General features: G+C 35.9%; 1 protein-coding gene across 4 annotated transcripts in view; it reads right to left on the bottom strand.

Annotated features, from left to right (window-relative positions):
* NR2C2 (nuclear receptor subfamily 2, group C, member 2) overlaps positions 1-23,814 on the bottom strand; it is a 37,917-nt gene that overhangs the window by 4,343 nt on the left and 9,760 nt on the right. For 2 of the 4 annotated variants that reach the window (XM_010570032.1, XM_010570013.1), the window contains 12 exons: positions 20,874-20,984; positions 16,967-17,167; positions 15,639-15,741; positions 14,433-14,612; positions 12,369-12,516; positions 10,676-10,769; positions 10,130-10,263; positions 8,315-8,492; positions 7,177-7,298; positions 6,503-6,642; positions 2,983-3,120; positions 1,332-1,437 (listed from right to left, as the gene is read on the bottom strand). In XM_010570032.1, coding sequence (XP_010568334.1) covers positions 1,332-1,437; positions 2,983-3,120; positions 6,503-6,642; positions 7,177-7,298; positions 8,315-8,492; positions 10,130-10,263; positions 10,676-10,769; positions 12,369-12,516; positions 14,433-14,612; positions 15,639-15,741; positions 16,967-17,167; positions 20,874-20,945 — 1,616 coding nt within the window. In that variant the 5' untranslated portion in view covers positions 20,946-20,984. Of the gene's footprint in view, positions 1-1,331; positions 1,438-2,982; positions 3,121-6,502; positions 6,643-7,176; positions 7,299-8,314; positions 8,493-10,129; positions 10,264-10,675; positions 10,770-12,368; positions 12,562-14,432; positions 14,613-15,638; positions 15,742-16,966; positions 17,168-20,873; positions 20,985-23,814 lie in introns of all 4 variants that reach the window. The other 2 variants (XM_010570023.1, XM_010570004.1) reach the window with 1 other exon arrangement.

The raw sequence follows: 23,814 nt of genomic DNA, 5'->3' as shown, positions 1-23,814 counted from the left end.
ATTCAAGCTACGCTGCTGTTTTTGTGAAAATTATAACACTTGTACTTCTATCTCAATTTGTGCCAGCATTCAGTTGCTTAGAAATAATCAGATTTGTACTCTAAAACTTATCTGTGGGTGAGCATAGGGATATAGACAATATCAATTAAAATATAGGACATTGTTTGGGAAATGTAACTCTCATTTTCTTCCTTCAGCCACTATTAAGAGAAGTAAGTATATAGAACAAATTCTGTATTTCTTTTTATGGCAGATATCCAGCTCTCACGCATCAAACCAGAATAATTGAATTGCACACAGAAGAATGTGGGATTTGAGGATATTTCTGAAGCAGAGAATCCCATCTTCACTGCATCTAACTGGGAATCCTGATGCCCTTTCTGTTGCCCAACACAGAGTTAAGTCTGTAAGATCAGTGCAGATACCAGCTTCTGAGATGGGAGAAGCTCTCTCTTTTACAGGCTTTTTTCTTTTTTTTTTTTTTGTTTTTTAAAGTTACACTATCCTCAGATGTTGCTTAAATGTATGGGATTGCATGCTTCTTTACATGGGGATACCTTTCACAGTAAAAGAGAACATGTTCTAGGATATATTGATAGACAGAAGTTAGAAATTCCCTTGTAGTACAGAGAATCATTGTGTTGATGAAATTTAAAATAGTTTTGAAGGAGAGTATTAGAAAACAGGACAATTATTTCTAGCAAATAAGGAACAGGAACAGTTAAGAGGTGAAAAAACAAGTTAGATACTTTGAAAGAGAAGTCCTTGGAAATTAAAAAACCACAAAGGACGTGGGAATTTCTTGTAAACAGAAGCTGAAGAGTTGGTTCTCCACGTGCAATCCTTATTTTTCCAAGGTTTATAAACTGAGTTTTAATACTTTTCTGCACATGTAACTTGACAAACATTTAAAGGATGATAATCACCTTTTATTATCCCAAAGCCTCTGACGACTAACTTGAAAAAGGAGGCAGTTAGAATTAAAGTTTGATGGAGTAGAGGCAGTTATTCTTGAGACTTCTAATAAAGTAAGTCTGTTTACTTTTCTAAACATAGCAATGAGACTCTCAAAAAAAAAAGACCCCAAACTAAAAAAAATAACAGAAAGTACTCAAGTTTAATTTACATGGAAGAAGCTAGACAGCTATTCTTGCTTCTACCTATCTTTAAACAAACCTGTTTGCTTTTATGAACAAGGTTCTAGTTCTTTCTCATCAACAGTCAAAAAAGAACAGATGTCAAAAAGGAAATTTTTACATCAATGAAGTTATTTCGTACTTTTGCCAGCTACAGCCCACAACATTACTTTGGGTACTATAGACAATAAATACCTATAAGTATCTTCTGGATAGGTTTTTTGTACATAGTCCTGCAATTCCATCTGTGCCTTCTCCTGGAATTTTTCTATTTGGGTTGAACTGGTCAGACCAGGGTGATCTAAAGAAACAAAACATTTCTGTATGTCGATTGTTTCCCTATACATTGTGAAATATATGTAGTTATAAGATTCTTGCATTTAATTTCATTTAAATATTTCTCTTGTATTGTGATGTTTAACATGTTAGCTGTATAAAGGAAACCACCCAATTGAACACTTGCTTCCTGGCTTCAGAAGTAGCTTGCTCACTTTTCTCTCTATAGCTGTGTGTATCCACAAGAAAGTGGAAAAAGATTAAGCCTGTAGGTATGTACCAGGCAATGACACTCCTAGCTTATGTTTCTAACCTTGCATTTTTTAAAGCGTTTGCCTCTGTGATTTTGACTAACTATGCTGACTGAGCAGTATCTAGGGTTGTTTTCTTAACACATCAATTTCTTGACCTTCCCGAGTCCGTCTCATGTTTTAATTCCAGCTGGCTCAGCTCCTCAAAGACAGTCACATGATCAGAAAAAAACAGAAAATACCACATATATGACTATGCCCAAGTATCTTCTGTGTTGTGTTCAAACTGCTCTTCCCTTGAAATGGGACAGAGCTAGCTTGAGTTTGGAGAATTTCTTGGTCCTCCAACTTGAATAAAAACCCTAATAAACCTAACCCTAATGGTACAATCCGCAAAAAAATTTCAAAAGCAAATTTCAGGACACCAATAGCTTCTAATTAAAGTAAGTTTTATTAAAAAGAGAAAAATAGTATCAGTGCGACCCCCCTCCCCCAAACCTGATAACAAGATACTCCTTTTCTTTGTACTTTGTTAAATTCAACATGGTAAACGCCTTTCAATGAAAGTAAATAATTTACATTTACGAGCAAGATTTTCCCTTTCACTCAGCCTGTCAGCAGTTTTAAATTAACCTTTCTGTGTCCTAGGAACATTTCTCCACCTTTGCTGAAGGGACTGTCACTTCCCATTTCTTTCATGTCCTTACCTTATCATTCCAGAAAATCTTAAGTGTCTTCTTTGAGTAAATCCTCATATCTCATAAACACTGTTGATGATGCTTTAGTTGTCTGCTGTCATTTTTTTTGGTAACAAATGGAAGACAGCCTGTTTACATTTAGTTTTGGAGATTTTGTGGAAGTTCCATATAAAATACGGTGGTATTTCTGCTCATATTTCATTGATCCCTCTTATGAGTGTATTAAAAATACTAAAATTGAAGCCAATTTCTTTTTGTCACTTTGAGAATGTAGTTCCTCTAATCCTTCCTGCCATTTACTTCACTAATATTGCTAGTGCACATCCTAGATTAATTTATTACTCATAGATTCTCAGCTGAAGGTAATTGAGAATCTAGTCTTCTAAGGTGGATGTACAGGAAATACCTGATATATTGGAACTGTAAATAACATGGTTATGTTGCTCCAAAGTTATTTTCAAAACACATATTGTTTGTGATAAATCATTATGGAACAAACATTTTATCTGCACCTTAACAGACCAGTCTCATCTCAACACATTAATCTCATTAAAAAAATTGCTAAAACATTAACATATGAATGCTTATTATTTAAAAAGATACAGTTACTAAATTCCTTACCAGGGCTAAAGAGGACTATAGCTTTAAGGTATGCATATTCATATCCATCAATATCAAGCTTGGCCATGCTGTTACAGAACTCCTGAAGTTTCCAGATGTGTTCCATGACTTGCTTTATTCTGTCTCCAGAAAGTTTATCTACAAAAAGATATTGCTTACTATTTCATGTGAGCTCAAGTACATCTGATATATTAACTGATATCCTTTTATAAAACAAGTGAAGTGGCATTTTAAATTCTTTTGTGTCATTTGCTATCTTAAAACCACTTAACATACAAGGGTAGCCTGAACGATTATGGAAGTGAAGATTTATAAAGCTGAGTCAGACACAGAGCTAACAAACAGAATGTTAACTCTTTTGCATAATTTTGCCAGTACAGCATAATCTGCAACACCAATCTTATTCCAGTGTTGTACTATTCTGAGCAGACTCTCAAAAATGGTGAATTATTCCTCAAATGGCTAGAGTGATTCTGGGAATGAACAGAAGCACAAAACAAATGCTATCACGCAATCGTAGTTTTAAATTCAAACAGTATTGAGTTAGCTTTTCCAGAAGTGAATGCAAGAGCAGTAATGACAGTGCTACTTTTTCCTCTATCTGTACTTCTAGAAGTGAATTTTTCCTTTACTGTGGTAAATAGGCTTTCTTCCTTCTGAGTAAATTCACTCAAATACATGTACACAGATTCTTGCATTGTTTGAAACATCACGTTCCTTCTGTTGGCTTCATATTTTTTCTTAAAATGTTGATTTAAAAAAAAAATCTTATACTATTTGTGGATAAGTTACAATTGAGTGGCATTAGCTGCTCAGCTAGGGAGGGAGAGATTTCTATTTTGGTAAATGTACCTTCTCTCTGACTGCATATCTGCAGACTAGTCAAAGAATGAAAATCTTAGAGATTACATTAAAATAAATCTTTGAATATATAATTACTCTTATCAAACTTCAGAGAGAAGTCAATTCACAAGGGATAAAACTCTTTCTTGGGAAACACATTAGAATAATTTTATTCCAGTCATATCTCTAATGCTAATAATTCATATAATTATAACTGAAATTTTTTACCTTTGTCTGTACATTGCTTAGACCCGTGTGCCTTAAACTGAATCTTTGATGTAATTTATGATTATTTTACATATTTTCTGAAACCACAATAAAAAGATTGAACAGAAGAAACATTTTTTGCACCATGTCCTGAAATAAGAATGAAAGCATAATCTACACTTCTAAAATACAGGAATTATGATACAAGTTTTTAGTTACTCAGGATGGATCAAGATAGACATAATGTAACGTTTTTATTTCTCTATTAAGTGCGAAATGATGGTGTAGACATACTCAGGAAAAGTGAACTTGAATTCCAGAGTTTCCAAATAGCCTCATCGCTAAAATGCTTCCTAGATAAAGTTCTGAAATTTCTTCACTTTGTTTTGAATTTTAAAGTTATAATATACAATATAATATGATAACTTTGCAGAATAGATAAATAAAACAAATCATCAACAAATCATAATAAAACAAATCATCCTCTTTTCTTGGCCAGTCTCAGGTAACACAGTATGACTGGAAGTACAGGTTGTAGAACAAATTTTTTTTTTTCTTTTTTGAGACATGTGAACAGAAGTGGAGCCAGCTTAAGACTGTAATAGCCCCACCACTTGCTCCTCCACAAACTCATTGCCTGGGGTGTAGGTGGAATTTTATTCTGACAGATATAATTAAAAGCCTAATGTTGTGCAGAACATACAATGTGCATGATTCCCTATTGGTATCTGAAAACTCTCGCCTCTCTGTGCAGGAAAGGAGTATCAGTTTGTTGTATTTTGAGGGCTGTCCAGGCTCTCTTAAATTACAAAAAAAAAGAAAAAAACCCACCCTATATTCATTATGAAAGCATACTGTCCATTAAAGAATCAAATTTCTGTCTAATTTACTTTATCATAATGAAAGTAATAAAGCAGATTAAAACAAATGTACTTTACTAGGACTGAAGGATATTAAACATTTTTTTTCAGATTATCTACTTCTGTACATTTTACAGTTCTACAATCAAGTTTTACTCTCTTCAATTGTCCTGGTTTCAGCTGGAATAAAGTTAATTTTCTTCTTCGTAGCTGGTATAGTGCTGTGTTTTGGATTTAGGATGAGAATAATGCTGATAACACACTGATGCTTTAGTTGTTGCTAAGCAATGTTTCTACCAAGTCAATGACTTTTCAGCTTCTCATACTGCCCTGCCAGCGGAGGCTGGGGGTGCACAAGAAGTTGGGAGGGGACACAGCCAGGACAGCTGACCCAAATGAGCCAAAGGGGTATTCCATACCATATGATGTCATACCCAGTATATAAACTGGGGGGAGTTGGCTGGGGGCACCATGGCTCTGGGATTGGCTGGGCATTGGTCAGTGGGTGGTGAGCAATTGTATTGTGCAGCACTTGTTTTATATATTCTATTATTATCCCTTCCTTTTCTGTCCTGTTAAACTGTCTTTATCTCAACTCACTTCTTTTTTTTTCTTGTTTTCTCCTCCATCCCACTGAGTGGGGACAGTAAGAAAGCGGCTGTGTGGTGCTTAATTGCCAGCTGGGGTTAAAGCACAACATCAGTAAAAGCCTATTTTCTAATTTTTGCTGTGTGCACAATAAAGGCACCAAAAAATCATCAAACAATTTGGTACCAAATAGTATCCTGTTACTACTTTTAACTCACATTTAAATTTAAGCTAGATTTCATGTAATATGCTGTGTTTGCACAGTTTAAAGCTGCTAGTATTGTTTTTTCCTCCTATTAAAAATAGAATGTTATTTTCACGCTCATCAACTGTATTGATTGGGAGCATCCTTAAAGAAAAGAATGAAAAAAAGCAACGATAACAGATTATCATCCATTCTAGATACAGTCATCACTATCAACAGGCCAACACTGAATTAAAAAATAAAATTACATATATCTTCTTGTTGTTTAATGCTTCAGAAGGTACTTCAAAATACATTAATCATTACTGCATTATAGCAGTATCCAAAACCATTATACTTGCAAGAATATTCTTGTTGTGATACTTGGCAAATGCTGTAGTTTTATACAGTAAAGAGGAGAAGGAAAGTTCTGGAAGGAAAAAAATCTCGTGTGGTCTGAAAGAAGACATCATTATTCCAAGAGGAAAAAAAAATTACATCTGGATGGAAGGAAAGCTCTGTGAGCACACCCAACTTTAGGAGGTACTTGTCCTTCTCTATACTGCCAGCCAGATATAGAAGACAGGAGAATACGTTCCCCAGCCTTATCCCCATTTCTTCTATGGACACTTCTATCCCACAGAGATCTCACAAAGCAACAAAAGTTGTAGATCACGAGAAGAAAGGTAATTATGCAAGAGAAGGCTTCTCCTTCCCCTGGATCCTGGGGAACAATTCTGCCACCGATTAGGAAAAATCTTGTCAGAAATGTTATACAAATGCCCCTGTAGTGTTCAGAGGACTGAACATGTACAAGAATCACAAATTGAAAACATACCTTCCTGTATGCTGTTCTGGAGATGGTTGACAATAGCTGCTAGGATAGTAGACAGACTCATTACCTGTGCACACTGTGCCAGGCCTAAGGTAAACAGCTCGTTCCAGCAGGCACGCACAAGGCTTGTATTACAGTCCTGCCTATAAAGAACAGAAAATCAAACAACTGTAGGTAGTTTTCTTATCAGGTTGGTATTACCCTATGTGTAATTATGTTAATTATAACAACTAATTATGTTAATTATAACAATTAATAATAAGGATTAATGTATTGCAAACCGCTTTACTAAAAGGCATATATTAGCCAATTACAAGTATTTTAAAAAAGCAAAAAGAAGCAATAGGCTGACTACAGGAAACCATTTCAGGTTATCTGTAAAATGGAGCTCACCAGTTCTTTACCAAGATATATTTCTACAAACTAAGTGCTTGCTTTTGATTCGGCTTTAGCTTCTGTAACTGCAGTAACATCAGATATTGTAGTTATCCCCTCCTCTGCCATCTTCTATTTTATTCTTCAAAAAGGAGACTATTGCATAGTCTTCACACATTTTAAAGAATTCATTAAAAATTAAACAATATCGTAATTTAAAAATTCAAAATAGCTGAAAAGTGTTCAGATCAGTGCTTAAATTCATTAGAAAGCGAACCGTTCAACAGAATATGTCCATTTACCCAAGAGCTTGAAATGCAGGTATGGACCTAGCCCAGTGCATAGAGAGGAAAAGTAGTCGTGATGCTGACTCACAAATGTAGTGTACATTAAGGTACTCTGGCATTGGACTGGGCATTGTCAGCTGCAAAAAATAAAAGTACAGCACAATATATATAGTTCAGACATAAAACAGTTTTTATTATCGATGAAATAACCAGTGAAAACATTCAAACCACTCTCATAGCCTGTCATAAGCAACTGTGTGACAAGAAATTGCCAAAGGAAAACTGTACTAAATGACTCATTACTACTGGCAAGGAATGCAAAATGGGAATAGGAGACAAGAAATTATGTGGGAGAGAGCTCAAATGTTTCCTTTTAAAATGTTTTAATATTAATTTAATAATAATTAAATCTATAAATTTCATTGGTCTGTGGAGTGTTGGCTAGCATCAGTGCTATAAAAGATCTTTTAAAACAAGATCTTTAAAAGCAAAATAAAATCTAAGTATCTAAAATGGGAAAGTCAAGTAATATGAATCTACAATCACAAAACATCATTAATGGGAATAAGCAGGTTATGATAAAAGTTTGACTACATTAAGTATTACTTATTTCAGTAATGATCTTTGTATTTCTTGAAACAGTGAAATTTGATTACAGCAAGACGAACACCCTTATTGTTTCTCGCACACTGTTTATCAACACATGTGTGTGTTTGTATTCCACTGAAGCTGAAGCATCTCTAAAATGCAAGACCTTTTTCAATGGTCTAACCATAAGCATCTAAGAAGGCACTGTAACCTCTCTTTATATGAAGGAGCCTTTTAGTTGAAGGTTTTACACTATCTAGTATTATAACTGAATTAAGCAAGACATCATGCTATATGGATGATATGAAAAATTATTATCAACAACATTGGAAAGTGAAATAAATTTTAAAGCGTCCTTTTGTCTATGAAAACATTTTATGAAATAACATCTATACTCTGAGATACAGCATGCAAGAGTGAAAATTGTATTAGAAGCTTTGTAAAAGCAGATGTTATCCTAGATTATATTGCCAAAATTAAATATAAGATTAAAGAAAACATAGTAAACTAATTTTGGTTTATATCATAAGTGTTTGCTTAGTAAGACATTTAAAGAAGCACATACCTTAAATGTGACATGTGTATCTGTAAGTAGGGGTCCTTCCACTTCAATAATTGGTGTTGACTGATCTCTACTGATTACATGAATATTCCCTCCTCCTGTAGGATCCATCCCATCTGCCAAGTTATGAGCTGCTGTACCATCTGTGGTATTAAGTGCTTTAGCCAAAGTATCAAATGCCCTGAAAAAAAAAAAAAGTAATAAACAATGAAAGAGTGCTTCCTTACACCTTAAAAAAATTCATAATAGTACTTAAATTAAATGCTATAAAGTATTTCCGCTTAGAGGTAACATATACAGGAACTGTTCATGCTAAGACACAAGGTCAGAGATTTCATTACAACCTGGCCCCTCTGTACTGTTTGGACATTAGTAAAAGGAATAGATCTGCCCATATATTACTGGTAAAAGATCTCCACTGTAAGGGGGGAACCTTCTACTACTGTAAATCCCACTCTAATAGTTTTATGCTAGTATATGTACTCGTGAAGGGGTCTCTTGCACTTACCATTCACTATCCCCTCCTTCTCACCTTGGAATGTTTAACAGATTATGTGAGGATTATAGACCAGATGCACCCTGGAGAACACCCTGCAGTCCCTGTCCTTCATGTCCAATTTCTTGGAACAGTGGAGGATAGTGTGGTTCTCTTCTAGACAACATGCCTGAATTTCCTTTCCCTTAACATGAGACATGGCCAGGCACTCCTGATCTCACAGTACAGACAGAGCCTTAGAAGCCTTATGACAGTAACAGAAAAGAGACTGGTCCCTGGACTCCTTTATACTCAAGCTGTAGCTGGACCATTGCCAAAACAAGGCAGTGTAAATTCCCTTCTTATGATAACAGAGCTTAGATTTAAACAAGAATTTTGTGCTCCATTTCATACTAGCGGACAGTATTATGGTATAGTGCTGTTTTGCCAGTATTTTTGTCATGAAGTTTTGGGGAGGGATTTTGTGGGGGTTTTTTGTGCTTTAAAGAAAGAGTACAAGGTTGACATAAGTTGAAGTGTCAAGTATTTTAAATATCAGTTCACTCACTTGAAGAGTTTAAATAAAAGACTTAAGAGCCTGAAGTTAAGCTCCTCTTTAAAATCTTCTACTTGAGAAAGAATGGACAGTTTTGAGGCCAAGTATTTTTCTTATTTCACTATACTGCCAATTTATGTTGTCCTTCAAACCCCACCCCTCACCCCCACCCCCCAAAAAATCCAAAGCCCCAACCCCACAAAAGCCCCACCAAAAACCCCAACCATAAAAATCTCAAGCTCTGCTGGAAATTTCAAGATTCTATGCTTCTTTTTCCCATTTTTCTCATTAATAAAGACAACAAAGACTTCAAACTCTTTCTAAACATTAAAAAAAAAAAAGTTATTAATCTTAGTTTAACTACATTTTCCTTACATTACCAGCAGGTATTATGGCAGCACAATCTCAAAAAGAAATCCACAGTAATACAGAAGGGCATAAGCATTGTGCAGGAGAAGCTTCCATATAACAAGCCTATCAAATAAAACAGTACCAAAGTGTTGCTATTCTCAGAGTCTCTCAAGGTCACAAACTAGTCATTTAATATATTTCTGAGTATGAAATCTGGTCTAGCTTCAGAACACTACATTTATAACACAGGACACAGTTCTTCACAAGAGGACAACAGCCAAACCTGGTTTTCTAAAGAACTGTTTTTGTGCTTCAAAGCTGGGGGCAATCTCTACTGTGTTTGTCGTCACAATGCCAAATTACTCCAATGAATGAGTGTAAGTACACACCACACAGAATACAAATTGCTAAATAAGATGCAAATATAAATGCATACCGTGTAATCTCACTTGCGGATTGCTCTTCTTGTTGAACTTCAGAAGTATCTCCATTATTTAGTGACTCGCTAAGATTAGCAAGAGATGTTACAACATTTGCTAGTGTTCCTAAAGCACCTTGGCTTGTTTCAGCCTAAAAAGGAAGAACCATATTAGTAGATCAAAATGATAGGTGGTGTATCATACATAAATTTTTCCCATTTTTAATGTTTGTGTTCTTTTTCCCTTATGTACCTTTCTCTTCCTCCTGAACACCTACAGGAAGAACAGTGGCTCACAATGATCTTTAAATCCTATTGCAATCATCAATCCTAGCCCCGGCTGACATATCATGTGGGGAACTACCTGTGGCTTACCTTTTGCAGAAATATGCCCATGAAAAGAAATCGTGTTCCTGTTGATCAGCTAATTACCTCCATTCATGCAGATCTTCAGACTTAACCCAATCTTATCTTCTCAAGAGCAAGAATTGTGTCTATGTACATAGCTAAAATAATCTGAGCAAATTAATATATATGTTCAGAACTTAACTGAAAGAATTATACCTTGGAGTCAGCAGCTAGGAGGACTGTACCATCATCCCTGATCAAAGGCTGCTGAATATTCACAAGCATTCCTGGATCAAGAAGACCTGCTGACCTGTTCAAAAGCATAAGGCATTTGACAATAATATTTTACATTAATCAGAAGAATGTGTAACAACTTATGGCAGAATAAAAAGGATTACCAAGTTTTAAATTAACAATTTAAAGAAGCTCAGAGTTTATTCATCAGGGTTTAAGTCTTTCTGAAACAGTTTCCAAAAACTAGCTTGAAAGACAGAAAGACTGGAATATGTTCTCCTTTCCTGTGCAAAAGCAACGACAACTTCCCAAATAGATATCCTCTCATTTGCTTTTTATGCTGGTTTATTCTGTTATAAGGGTTGTTGTCTTCTCATGCTCTCAGAAGTCACTTAATAGCTGTAGAGTTATACATTAGACTTTGGAGGAAGGCATAACTATGCATTCTAAGTTAGACAATGGACAGCACTGAAGAAAAAAGTTATGTCAAGAAAAGATATTTTACATTCCAAAATACAGTCATAAACAGTCATGTAATTAAGGTCTGCATAAAATCTCTGCTGCCTTTACTTCTGCTACTTTTTGACCAACCATCCTTTGCTTTTGCTGTATCTAATTTAGGGAGACAGTGGGAAGTCTGTTACTTATGTAACACTCCAAGTCTGCATAACCCAATACAAATGCACACAGGACAGGTTCAGGCTGCAGGGGATTTATAGTTTAAGGTGTCTAACAACTAACATTGTGAACTACCACAGGCAGTAAATTGTTATGAATCCTACATAAATAACAGTCACACTTAATGACTATTAATATTGTTTATAGGACTGTAAGGGATCTGTAGCACAAGGAAATCTCAAAGAAGCAAATGTGTCTGTGAGCAGTACTTCTGAACAATCTGACTTGCAAATGTGAACACTGAAAAACTATTATCCAAAAAAACTGTAGCCCAATCTTCCTAACTGCAGTGTCATTTGTTCAACAAAGAATATATATATATATATAAACTGAATATTGAGATCCAATATCTTTAGGTGGTTATTATCCATTCATAAACTAACTGTACCTACAGTTTTAAAAATGTGATTATTTAACCTAGAGTTCTTTTTTATTCTATTCAGAAAAAGACAAATCTTGCCTCTGTTTATTATAATGCACATTTCCACGCCCACTGCCTATAAAGACAACTGAGAGCATGGGAACTGTCTCAGAATATCTTCCATACAGTAAAAGGAAGCTGCTGTTCTTGAAACTGGTCTCTTGGGATCTGAATTGGTAGTCACTGCAGTCTCTTCTACTACCGTCCTTAGGATAAGGAAGCCTGAGCCTGCCATTTGCAGATTTGATTTCAGAGAAGTGCTAACCTGAATGCATCACAGCGTAAGCTTACATGCTTTTTGCTTGAATATCACATATGTACCCTGCCTGTGCTTTGACCTGTCTGGACAAGTGCCAGCTCTGAACTGAAAACCACCCAGCTGTACTCAGACACAAAAACTTTCATGAGAAGCAGAACAATCTAGGTTGGTCTTGGCAACGGAAACAGATGATTTGTGAATTGGAGCTCTTTTCTGTCCAATTCTTTAGAGCAGAGGGGAAAAAAGAGTATAGGTGTGCCTGCAAAGTAATACACACAAATAACCTTAAACAAGACCCGGTAAACCGCGGTACTCACCGCGTCCCATCTTTATCTGCCACAAATGTTGGAGTTGCTATTAGAGGGCTTCGTAGATCTTTTCTAATATAGATTTTTTCAGTGGAAGCTGCACAGTTGGTTGGTTTTTCACGTTGCACATCAAAAGGCTTTCTTTCACTTTGAACCGCTACATAAAGATAGAAACATGCAGATTTGAAAGGAAGTAATTCAACTGAAAAATACAAAAAGAAAGTAAAATTCTCACAGCAGGATTTCAGTTTGCACAGTCATGATGGTGTATCAGCTCAGTGCAAAACTGGAAATTTAATATGAAGGCTGAAGAAACACAGGGTCCCATTTTCCTGTAATTATGTACATTTTCAACTAAGAAAGTCACAGATTGATCATTTGCTTTAAGTTTTGGTGAACTGGAGTCAAAGCTTGCCGTTTCATTGGCATTTAATAAGATGGGACATTCTGCAAAATGTGTTTTCAAATTGTCTTATTTATTATTTTTTTTTACAGATAAAGCTATACCTAAATGTTAGACGGAGTCATACTCTGGATGATTCAAAACAATGCAAACCCAGAACGAACCCAGATAAAGTCAAGACAGGCAAGTTATGTGAGAGATGCACGTTAATTCCCTGGGAGACGAGTCTCTGCATGATATGCAATTCACTCACATCCATTCATTCCACCCAGTTAGGGAACAGTGTTCCAAAACTAACCTTTTCAGAATTTAAAATATTTCTAATTGATAACTGGAAGAAGATAAGCTCAGTCTCCAATGTGCCAAAGAAGTGTGGTAAATCTTTTAATAAAAATAGTAAGAAACAGCAACTTCATAATTTTAAAGGAAGTGAAAAGTGCATCTTTGTAATATTAAGGTATTATTATTAAACAGACTACAGAAAGTTATCTAGAATATTAAGCCACGAAACTTTACAAACTCCTCTATAGCTTGGCATAACATTCGACTGCATCAATTTTTCACCTGAAAATGCGGATAATAAAATGAATAAAAGACTATGAGGATAATATAAAGAATTTTTAAGTGTTGTACTAATTAATTCTCACAACACTTTGCAAATGTAAGGCATAATATAAGTGGAGACAACATTTCTGTGCTATTCGTTGTACTAATTTATCATACAGCAGTTATTGCTCCAGAAGATTAACATTATTAACACGCAAAAAAATTTTTCAACGCTCCTCTATAGCCATTTTGAATATAACAGCAAAATACAGGGGTATGTCTCTCTCTACCCTCATAACCAGCAAGAGTTATTTAGTACTTGATTTTATTCTTGCTAATATCGTTACTGTCAGCAAAATTTAGGGGCTTAAAAGTAGGTATATCCATTTTGTTGGCTTGGTGGATACATAAATATTAATCAAAAACCTGATGCAAAGTCCAATGAAGTCAGTGAGCATATATCCTAATCTTATTGGGATAAGAAAGGTTTAGCTTCTGGAAATGCAACAATTCCTGTTGTACAAATGTCTCCCCCTATACTTAGCACAGTGTGTGCGAAGCACAACAATCATCACTGCAGGCTTGGAGTTCCAGAATGCAAATACAACAAAGATCTCCCTATTTACACCTTAAAGTTCTGCCTCCCTTGAACTCAGTGGTTGGAACTTACCCTGCCTAGATCAGAGTGGAAAAGGAAAAGTTTTTGTTGCTTCACCTTAAATTCTCCATAAATTTGTCACAAAACAACCAGATAACAGGCTTCACGTAGCAGGTAAGGTAAGCAGATTCTGAACATGGAACATTAGACTCAGATTTATGTCCATCCATGTTAAATTATTTTGTATTATAAACATAACACTGTGTTTGTAACATGCATTCTAAGAGAGGCTTTAACTGGGCTTCTCAAAGGTTACAGCAGTATGAGACATGGTTCAAAACAAATCACTATTGCACCTCAGACATAAAATGGTGATGAAGTAAAGGTACGGTAGATGCTTTGGCTGCCTAAAGTTCCATTTCCTTCAAGCAACACACACCGAAATGGAGTGAACCCACTAAAAAGTGGTGGTCCACGCATTTATTATTTGGTAGGCACAGTAGCACATTGGGTACTTAACACTCACATTCCATTTTCATGCCCATCTCTAGACATTTCTTAAGCCTACAAAACTGGCAGCGATTCCGATGGTGTTTATTGATGATACAGTCCTGGTTGCTACGACAACTGTAGGTCAAATTCTTCCTCACACTCCTTTTAAAGAAACCTTTGCATCCCTCACAGCTGACAGCACCATAGTGGCGACCTAGGAAACGTATATATTGTTATCAGATGGAAAGTACTTATATTTTAGCATAGAAATATTTATCTTAAGCAAGTAAAACATTGTAAAAGTCACCCTTTAAATTTATTTTGTATTCTTACCATCATTTTGGACCATGAAAGCATTGTTAAAGTCTTACAGGATGTTTCTTGTTTACCTATTGTCAGGGCTTTTAAGTGGGAAAGCAGAGAGAAGAGAGGAAGGCTAAGCCTATTTCTGAATGAGGCGCCTGTGAAGTGGTAGTTCCCATTCTGGACAAGTACAGATGCAATTCCATCTGCTGTTACAGATTATAGGATACATTGAAAGAACATACAGGCTAAGAGTTTAAGTAATTCCAGAATATAAGTAATTCTACAATAAAATTTGAAATGCAATCTTGATTTAAAATTCCTAAACACTTAAAAAAATAAAAGAAAGTGAGACAGAGAGACAGAAAGATGTCTTCTCTGTAGCAGGAAAGCACAGTCCGCTTCCGTGGCTGATGTACAAAATTTACCTCGTAGGCTCCTTGTTACTGCATGGATCTGAAACACTGAGGATTCACTTGATCTCTACTTGCTTTTTTCTGTGATAGTAAAAGGCCAAAATCTACCGGGAAGTCATAAGTTTGTTAGAGAGCACTAAGAAGTGTTTTCCTGGAGTAGGTAGACTTTTCTAGGTGACATGTTTGTTGCATGGTTGCCCATAGCTGTGGGGAACTGGACTAAATGTTTCAAATACTCTCTTTCAGGTACCAGGAGCTATTCAATCGTTATTTTGTCTTTCAGCACGTGCCAATTTACCATGCACTCCAGCTGTGAAGTACAAACTAATATTCTTCCAAGCAGAGTTTAACTACTCTGTGTGTATAGATACAAAGTATAATGTTATCTTTTTCCATTTTGGCCTCAATTGCTTTTGCCATCAGCATGGCTAAAAATCAGTTAAAATACATGAAACTTCCTCCCTTCATCCCAGTCATCCTTTCAATCAAGTTCTTGAATACTACTTTCTGTGCTTCCTTACCTGATGCTTTATCGCCACAGACTACGCAATATTCTACTACCTGGGGCCGCTGAACATCAGATTTTCCCAGCAAACGTTCCACTGAAGCAGAGTCTGTCACTATCTAAAACAAAATTCCAGAACAAAAAGAGGTAATTAGCCAATATTTCCTTCTGACATGAAAGTAAGGAGCTTTGCCTAAAAAACAAGATTGGCGTATCAACTGAGAAGAGGTGGTGGAATTTGAGAATAAGTATGACGTGGAATGAAATTAAGTAGTATAAAATGCAAGCTACTGAGAGTTTTTACTGTCAATAGTGAGACTGTTGAAAGTCATAGCAAAACAAATTCCCAGTAAAACTCCTAGCATTGTTCAGTACAAATAAGTTTCTTCACTCGTGCAGCCAACAGTATTCTTCCCTTCTTGCAATTACTCTCAAACAGCTGCTGTATTTTAGGCAAAGATGGTTGTATTTCAGATCCTGTTCCCATCTATCCCTTCTCTAGCTATTAGGGGTATACGGTTCAGAGGGGATAGCCTGAAGCTGAGATCCATTATAGAAACAGTTTAGCTTCTGAAGGCCTTGGATTCCAAAACTTCTGTTCAGAACATTCCACTTAACACAGGAAAACTTAAAAAAAACCCCCAAACCAACAACCCCAAACACACCCTCTGTAACATCAGGTAATCATTTAGCATAGTAAAATAAATTTTAAAAGAATGTTAATACAATTTTTCAAATATTTAGGTAAGAATGATACTTCGCCCTGTAAAATATTCTCTATTGTAACAGTAGCAATAGGGACCAGGTGCTTTCTTTTTTTTTTAAGACTGCTAGGAAGAAATCTCAAATTTCACTATAGATAGATTATTGCTTATATAATTTGTTTTGCAAAGCTCCCATTGGTCTGGATTATGCTCAAGACCCACAAACAACTATAGCAGAGGACAGCTTCTGCTACAAAGAGCTTTTACTGTAATGTCTTGATGCTGCATTGTGAACGTAAGTTTGCTCAGGTGAGTTGTATCTCTGTATCTGTGAATCTTTAACAGACCATCTGAAATCCTGGCACTCCTCACAAGCACCATCTTAAGTATTTATACGCCCTTGGAATTTTAATGAGAACACATAACAAGGGGTGACGAGTGCAATGGAATGCATGAGGAACATGAAGACAGGAGGATTTATGATTGAATAATGAAGGCTACAATTAGTAGGTCTAATCCATGTCATTAGATCTTCAGAAAACTATTGCAATTTGTCTTAAAGCAATTATAGACTTAAATAATCTAAAAGTCAAAAACTGAAAAACAAAAATCTATGGTCTATTTCAATTACTATATTTACCTGAATTCTGCCTGGCACAATGTTGTCCGTGGTGGTAAAGATAAGCTGTTTGGCATTAGATGTCTCAGGTGCTGCCAGTATCACCTTTCCTGCACCAGTTCCATCTGGACTGGCTAAAATAAACTGTTGCTTTGGAGACACAGCTGAGTCCACTGCTGTCACTATTTGGATTTTTTGACCTGTTTGCTGATCCGTCACAATCTGTAAAACACATTGAAGAATTTTATGAGTCACAGTAAACTTTATGTTTTAAAACCTTTCATTTTGCCTCAGAATTATATCATACTCTCTAATAATCATCCTTGTTATTTATTATTTTGCTATTTGTACATTTATTACACTGGTACAAAGTTATTGCAACTACCTACATAAGTGCAAAACAATAAAAATCAAATCAAATATATATGTATATGTATCTACATACCTACTGCATAGACGGAAAATACTAGACAGAGTTGTGAAAAGTGTAAGTCTGATATTGTTAATGATGAAGAGATATGGGGCAATCTTGTAATCACATTTAATTGTTCAAAAGGAGTTAGATATACTGGATCCCAGACAGAATAAGAACAAAATGTAATGTTAAGGACTGCAGCTGATAAACAGCAGGTATATATGCAGGGTATACTCTGCTTAGTGAGACAGCATCACAGAAATTTCATAGAATCATAGAATATCTTGAGTTGGATGGAACCCATAAGGATCATCGAGTCCAACTCCCTGCTCCTCGCATGACTACCTAACACTAAACCACATGACTAAGAGCATCATCCAGATGCTCCTTGAACTCTGACTGGCTTGGTGCCATGACCACTTCCCTTGGGAGCCTGTTCCAGTGACCGACCACCCTCTCAGTGAAGAACTTTTTCCTAATGCCGAACCTGAACTTGGCCTGACAGAGCTTCATTCCATTTCCTCATGTCCTATCGCTGGTCTCCAAAGAGAGCAGATCAGCACCTCCCCCTCCACCGCCCACCTTGAGGAAGGTATAGACTGCAATGAGGTCTCCCCTCAGCCTTCTCTTCTCCAAGCAGAACAAACCAAGTGACCTCAGCCGCTCCTCAGAAGTCTTGCCCTCAAGATCCTTCACCATCTTGGTTGCCCTCCTCTGGACACACTCTAATAGATGTCCTTGTTATATTGAGGCGTCCAAAACTGCACAGTACTTGAGGTGGGCTGCACCAGTGCAGTGTAGAGTGGGACAATAACCTCCCTCAACCAGTTAGCTATGCTGTGTCTGATGCACCCCAGGATACAGTTGGCCCTTTTGGCTGCCAGGACACACTGTTGACTCATACTCAACTTGCCATCAACCCAAACCACTAGATCTCCTTCCACAGGGCTGCTCTCCAGCCTCTCATCACTCCATTTGTATGTATAACCAGGATTACCCTGTCCCCAGTGCAGAATCCAGCACTTGCTCTTGTTAAATTTCATATGGTTGGCAATTGCCCAGCTCTCTAGTCTATCCAGATCTCTCTGCAAGGCCTCTCTACCCTCGAGGGAGTCCGCAGCTCCTCCTAATTTAGTATCACAGGCAAACTTACTTAAGGTACATTTGACTCCTACCTCCAGATCATTTATAAAAACATTAAATTAAAAATTACTCCAGCTGACAAAAAAAGCAGAGTGGTACATTCTTGAGATTTGTATTCATTTTGTATACATCTGACTATGAAAGTTATTTTGATATTATTCATTTACACATTTGGCCTAATGTCAGAGTTAAAGCTATTACTGAAAATAAAATGTGAAGTGAATTTACACACACTGATGTTCCTATTAAATTGACTGTACTAGGTGTCACAATAACAGTGTATTTATTTCCCTAATTTTGATTACCTAGACTTTTTATCTAGTTGTTGTGCCTTTTTTGTTAATATGTCTTACAGAAAGTAAGACATATGCTAATAGTTTAATAGTAAGACTATGCTAATAGTTTTACTAAGCTAGAATGCCTTAAAAAGGCGCTAGAACTACCAAAAGCAGGAGAACTACCAAAATTACACAGCTGATGATTTTTCTACATTACAGAAACTCTTTAGGAAAGATTCATCCCATATGTTGTGACTACAAACCTAAAGAAACTTGCACAAAGGAAATAGTACTCAAAGGTGGGGATGAAGCCAGCCTACTATTGAATTTTGGACAAGAGAGCTTTTCAGGGACCCTTTAGATTCTTATATGTACAGAATAGAATAAGCCATTTTAGGTCTCATATGCATAAACGTTTCAGTGTGTTAAGTGTATGAAGTCTACAAACATAAAGCTCCAAAAAAGCTGATAGGTTAAAGGACAATCATTACCCCTCAGTCCCATTGTTGTAAAACTGTTAAGTTGTAAAGCTCCCCAGAGTTTTCTCTGCTGAGATTTCTTCACATTTTCATATAGATCTTAACTGTTAATGGGACAATTCACAGCCAAATCTAATCTTGGATTACGACTGACACTGCTAAGATATTGCCTGTATTTGTTTTGAGGAAGGAGGAATACCCTTTTCTCATCCTAGTATTCTCCTTCATCATGGAGCCGTAGGTTTTTTTCAGAAATATCAGTGATAAAAGGAGGTAGATTATTTTGCAGAATTGAACAAAAGTTGCAATGTAAATACCTACCTTATGAATGCTGAATATTCATTATGCTTCAGTTATACATGTTGTGAGAACATCTACCTTGCAATGAAATATTGATACATATTGATATGGTTACTCTACCAGGCAAAATAGAGATTATGTTACCAGACAACTGTATCAAAAATAGAAACCTGCCATCATAACAGAATCTTGAGAATTGACATATGAAACAATAAGGCTACCTGATTCCACCTTTTGTTGATAACTTTAAGGAATAATATCTTAAATAAAATACATAGCTAAATGTTGTTGATAACCGAAGAACATCTCCTTGGTGCTGTCTATAAAGAAAAATCATAGAGACTTCTTTGTAATTTTTCACGGATCAGATATAAGCACTGATGACAATAAATAACTAAGACAAAAAAATTAGGCTGGATAAGAAGTGAATGATATTTAGGTTCATAAGAAAAACTAACAATGTACATCATTATACATGCTGCGATTTGAATCTTTGAAAATAACATTACAGAAAAAATCGTATCATGTATAGTAAGTATAATGACAATGTCAAAATAATTTAAAAAGTGTTTTCAGGGCTGTTCATAGGGGCAGTACCCACCCACTCTGATCAAGACACATCCAAAGAAGAGTCCACCCTGTGATGGAGGCTGCATTGCCAGGACTGTTCCAAATGCCATGGAGTACAAGATCCTGTTCTCCAGCACCACCTCTGGCAGAAGTACATGGGAGTATTGTACTGGCACAGAACAAGGTCAAGGAGGGCAAAAGCTCAGTATTGCACTACAGCAACACTCTAGTAACACTAATACTTAACAATTCTTGTATCATTTCTCACTGCATACATTCTGATACATCAATGGTATCTTTATATTATCTATCAGTAGCCGACCCAATGTGCAGCATTCCCAAAGGCTAACTTTATCCTAAATAGGCTAGTCTCCCACTGGCTCCTAAATATGGGGCTTGGGGCGGGGAGAGAGAGAGAAATGCCCTTGGAGATGATCTTAGGTGTTCTGTTGACAATGTCTGCCCATTTGCTATGGCTAGAGCTCAGGAGATTTGTATACGTAGGCTGTTTAACCTCTGCAAATATTCCTCACTGACTACATCATCAACACAATTATTATATACAGCCAACTAGTTATCACCAAATACATGCTGAGGGAGAAAAAGAGTTTTAGTTGGCACTTAAAATGATCTGTCCTCATAAAATTAAAGGAAGTCTTCCATAGACTTTAGTATGCTTTTGTATAAACCTAAAGTGGGAGGAGGAGAAAAAAAAAGAAGTTACTTAATAAACGGATTTTTACCTGAATGCGTTGTGGTGAAGCTACAGAGGAGTCTGTGGAAATTATCTGGATACGTTGGGAAGGGCTGGTCATCACTGGAGATTCAGATAGTGAAGTCTGAACAGTCTGCACCTGTAAATAATATACAGAATTTTAATTTACTGTTGCAGGACCGAACACTTTGAAAAATACATATATTTATTAAAGATCAGATGGCACTATAGCATGGAATCTAAATTTATTGGAAAGGTTACAGTCATTAAACCAACTTGGATCTGTTTTCAATGAATTATCAATACATTTTTTGGGGGGGGAACAGAATGAATCTGATAGATGACCAAAACCACAAAACCAAACCATCACCACCACCCCCCGCCCCAGTAAATCACTGGATAATTACTATATCATCCTTCAGCTTACTGAAATGCAGAAATACTTTTTTCAACTTTCAATTATATATTTGCCTCATTTTTTGCTTCTGTAAAAACAAAATACACCGTACATGCAGTAACGTATAATGTTAAGTATTTCACCTTTTAATAATTTTGAAGTATTTCATTAACTACTTTTTTCATTTTCAGGTAGAAAAGCTTCCTCTAGACCCCTAAATAAAAATGTCCTCAACCCCAGGAACATATATGGGATGAGAGATAACACAGAATCTGTTGGAAGAGTGCACAGAACTCCTATCTGACCAAACTGGCCTTTAGTTTTTATGTCTCTGACCTTATTTAATCTATGAAGCCTTCTGAAACTGTGGTGTCTATACAGCTCACTTGGAGAAAACAGCAATTTCAATTTTCAAGTAGAAGTAAGGACAATTTCAACTGTTCAATATTTTTAAGGTAAAAAGTTAAAATTAAGATGGCTGGTTATCTGGATATCTGTGTTTTTGACAGTAGAATAAATTAGAATTCCAGTTGTTCAGTGTGTTCATATCCTCTCCTGCTTTTTACTGTCCCCCAGTTTCTGTTTTTCTACTTCAGTGGTGAAGATTTTTTCTGGAATCTATGCTCCAACAGATCACCAATATATTCAGCACGTATTCAGATGTATGTGGTTAATTCTTGTTATCCTAGTGAGGACTTCACTAGCATGGCAGAGATTAAATTTGGCACTACAACTGAATACTATTGTTTCTCATTCTATTCCTATATCCTTCTAGACTACCAAACTGTAACAAAAATCTAGTTCTGACTACCTAGAAAAAGCTTGAAAAAAACCCTTGCATAGCTGTTTTCCAGAGCAAAACTGTTAAATGTTAAATTAAACATGCAAGATAACATTGGCTTGACAGCCTTTAACTTCTGTTTACAGAAGGGATATGGCATTGGCAATGTACATTTACACACATAATTCTGCAGTTCTGTATATTTAGACTTTGTGCTTGTTCATCCTCAGATTTATTGATGCAACTGTTAGTACTAATTGTTCCTTCTTGATAATTGTAAATGTAGTATAGACGAAGCACTCGTATTCTAGTCCTTAGAGTCAGCTCACAGGTAGAAAGGTACTGCTTGCCACTCCCCACAGCCATCCAATCCCATTTTTATTAAGCTTAGGATATACAGATGCTTATAAAAAGTACCTGATTTAGTATTATTGGGGTTTTTTCAGATATAAACATGAGCTGAAGCTATTGTATCAGTCTTTAACACAGAGAAGTGTCTGCAGATGTAGATGTCTATGTATATTTTTCACTACTGGTATGTGCATTCTTGCCATTCTTAGTTTGGAACCTGACCACGCAAAAAAAATGGGCTTAACCAAACAAAATCAAAACAAGGTATATCAAAATTATCCTGGAAGTTCTTGAAGAATTAGAACATGGTTAGTTCCAGATCTCTTTTTGTTTGTTTGTTTGTTTTTAACAGAGTAGAGGGAAAGCTAAATCATTCTGCTACTTCTAATACAGTAACTTAGAAGAAAATTACATAAGCTTATTTGTGCTGTACTCATTACAAAATCTCTGCTTTCTTGGTGCCTCTTTACAAGTTACTAGTCTGTGACATGGCTCAATGTTTTGACTCATGCGAGAAAATTCAAAACAAAGGAAATAATTTGGTTCAAAAGCCATACACTGCATATGTTCACCAGTATTTTCAAAGAAGTTGCAAAAATATGTGAACAACTGTTAGTGCACAGAAGACACTAGTATTTTGGTGTAGACTACAGACCTCCAGAGGTGACATTACTGTCTGCAGTCAACAGCACAATGTGGATATTTTTTCAGTCACATTCTTTATTGAAAGTTATTATATAAAATGATGGAAAACCAGAACAATATTTAAAAGAACCTGAATAACAAGCACTGTAAACTTTTATAATATAATATAAATTTATACAGAGATTCCATTTCAATTGGAAAAAATAGTGCAGTGATGTACTCTATAAAAAGAATGAACAGAATATGGCACTACTGATTTCTTCTACACTCAGTTTAACCCATAACTACTTATTTGGAAACAATATATACAGGTCAAAACTCTGTTCTTTGGCAAAACGTTCTATAACGTTGATAACTTAGTAGCCTAGATTTTTACATAAGTCTGCCTAACGCTAAATAAATCCTACTTACATGTTAAAAAAGATTTTACATTTTGATAATTTCAAATAAATTTATAGTGTAACTTGTATAATTTACAATACTTGTAAATTGTGAATTTGAACAATATTGGGGGGTTTCATAAATACTCCCTAAGTACACATTTACATTGTCCCACAGAATCTATAGGACTGTGTTTAGTGTATGACTGACTGTAATAATTGCATTCTATACGGGAATTTGAGAGTATCAAATTAGTGTTTAATACCTGCAGTGACATGTGGCCAAAACCAGGAAGCTCACAAGTTGTTTTTATTAAATCCTCTTTTAAACGATCTTGGAATGATTTGTTTATCAAAACCTATATAGCTGGACAACAGGGTAGTGTCAATTTAGTCATTATTTATCTTGCATGGA

This window comes from Haliaeetus leucocephalus, unplaced genomic scaffold, assembly GCF_000737465.1.
Source record: "Haliaeetus leucocephalus isolate CR32 unplaced genomic scaffold, Haliaeetus_leucocephalus-4.0 Scaffold2, whole genome shotgun sequence".
Lineage (NCBI taxonomy): Eukaryota > Metazoa > Chordata > Aves > Accipitriformes > Accipitridae > Haliaeetus > Haliaeetus leucocephalus.
Note: the sequence above shows the minus strand (reverse complement) of the source record. Positions and strands in the feature narration are given on the sequence as shown.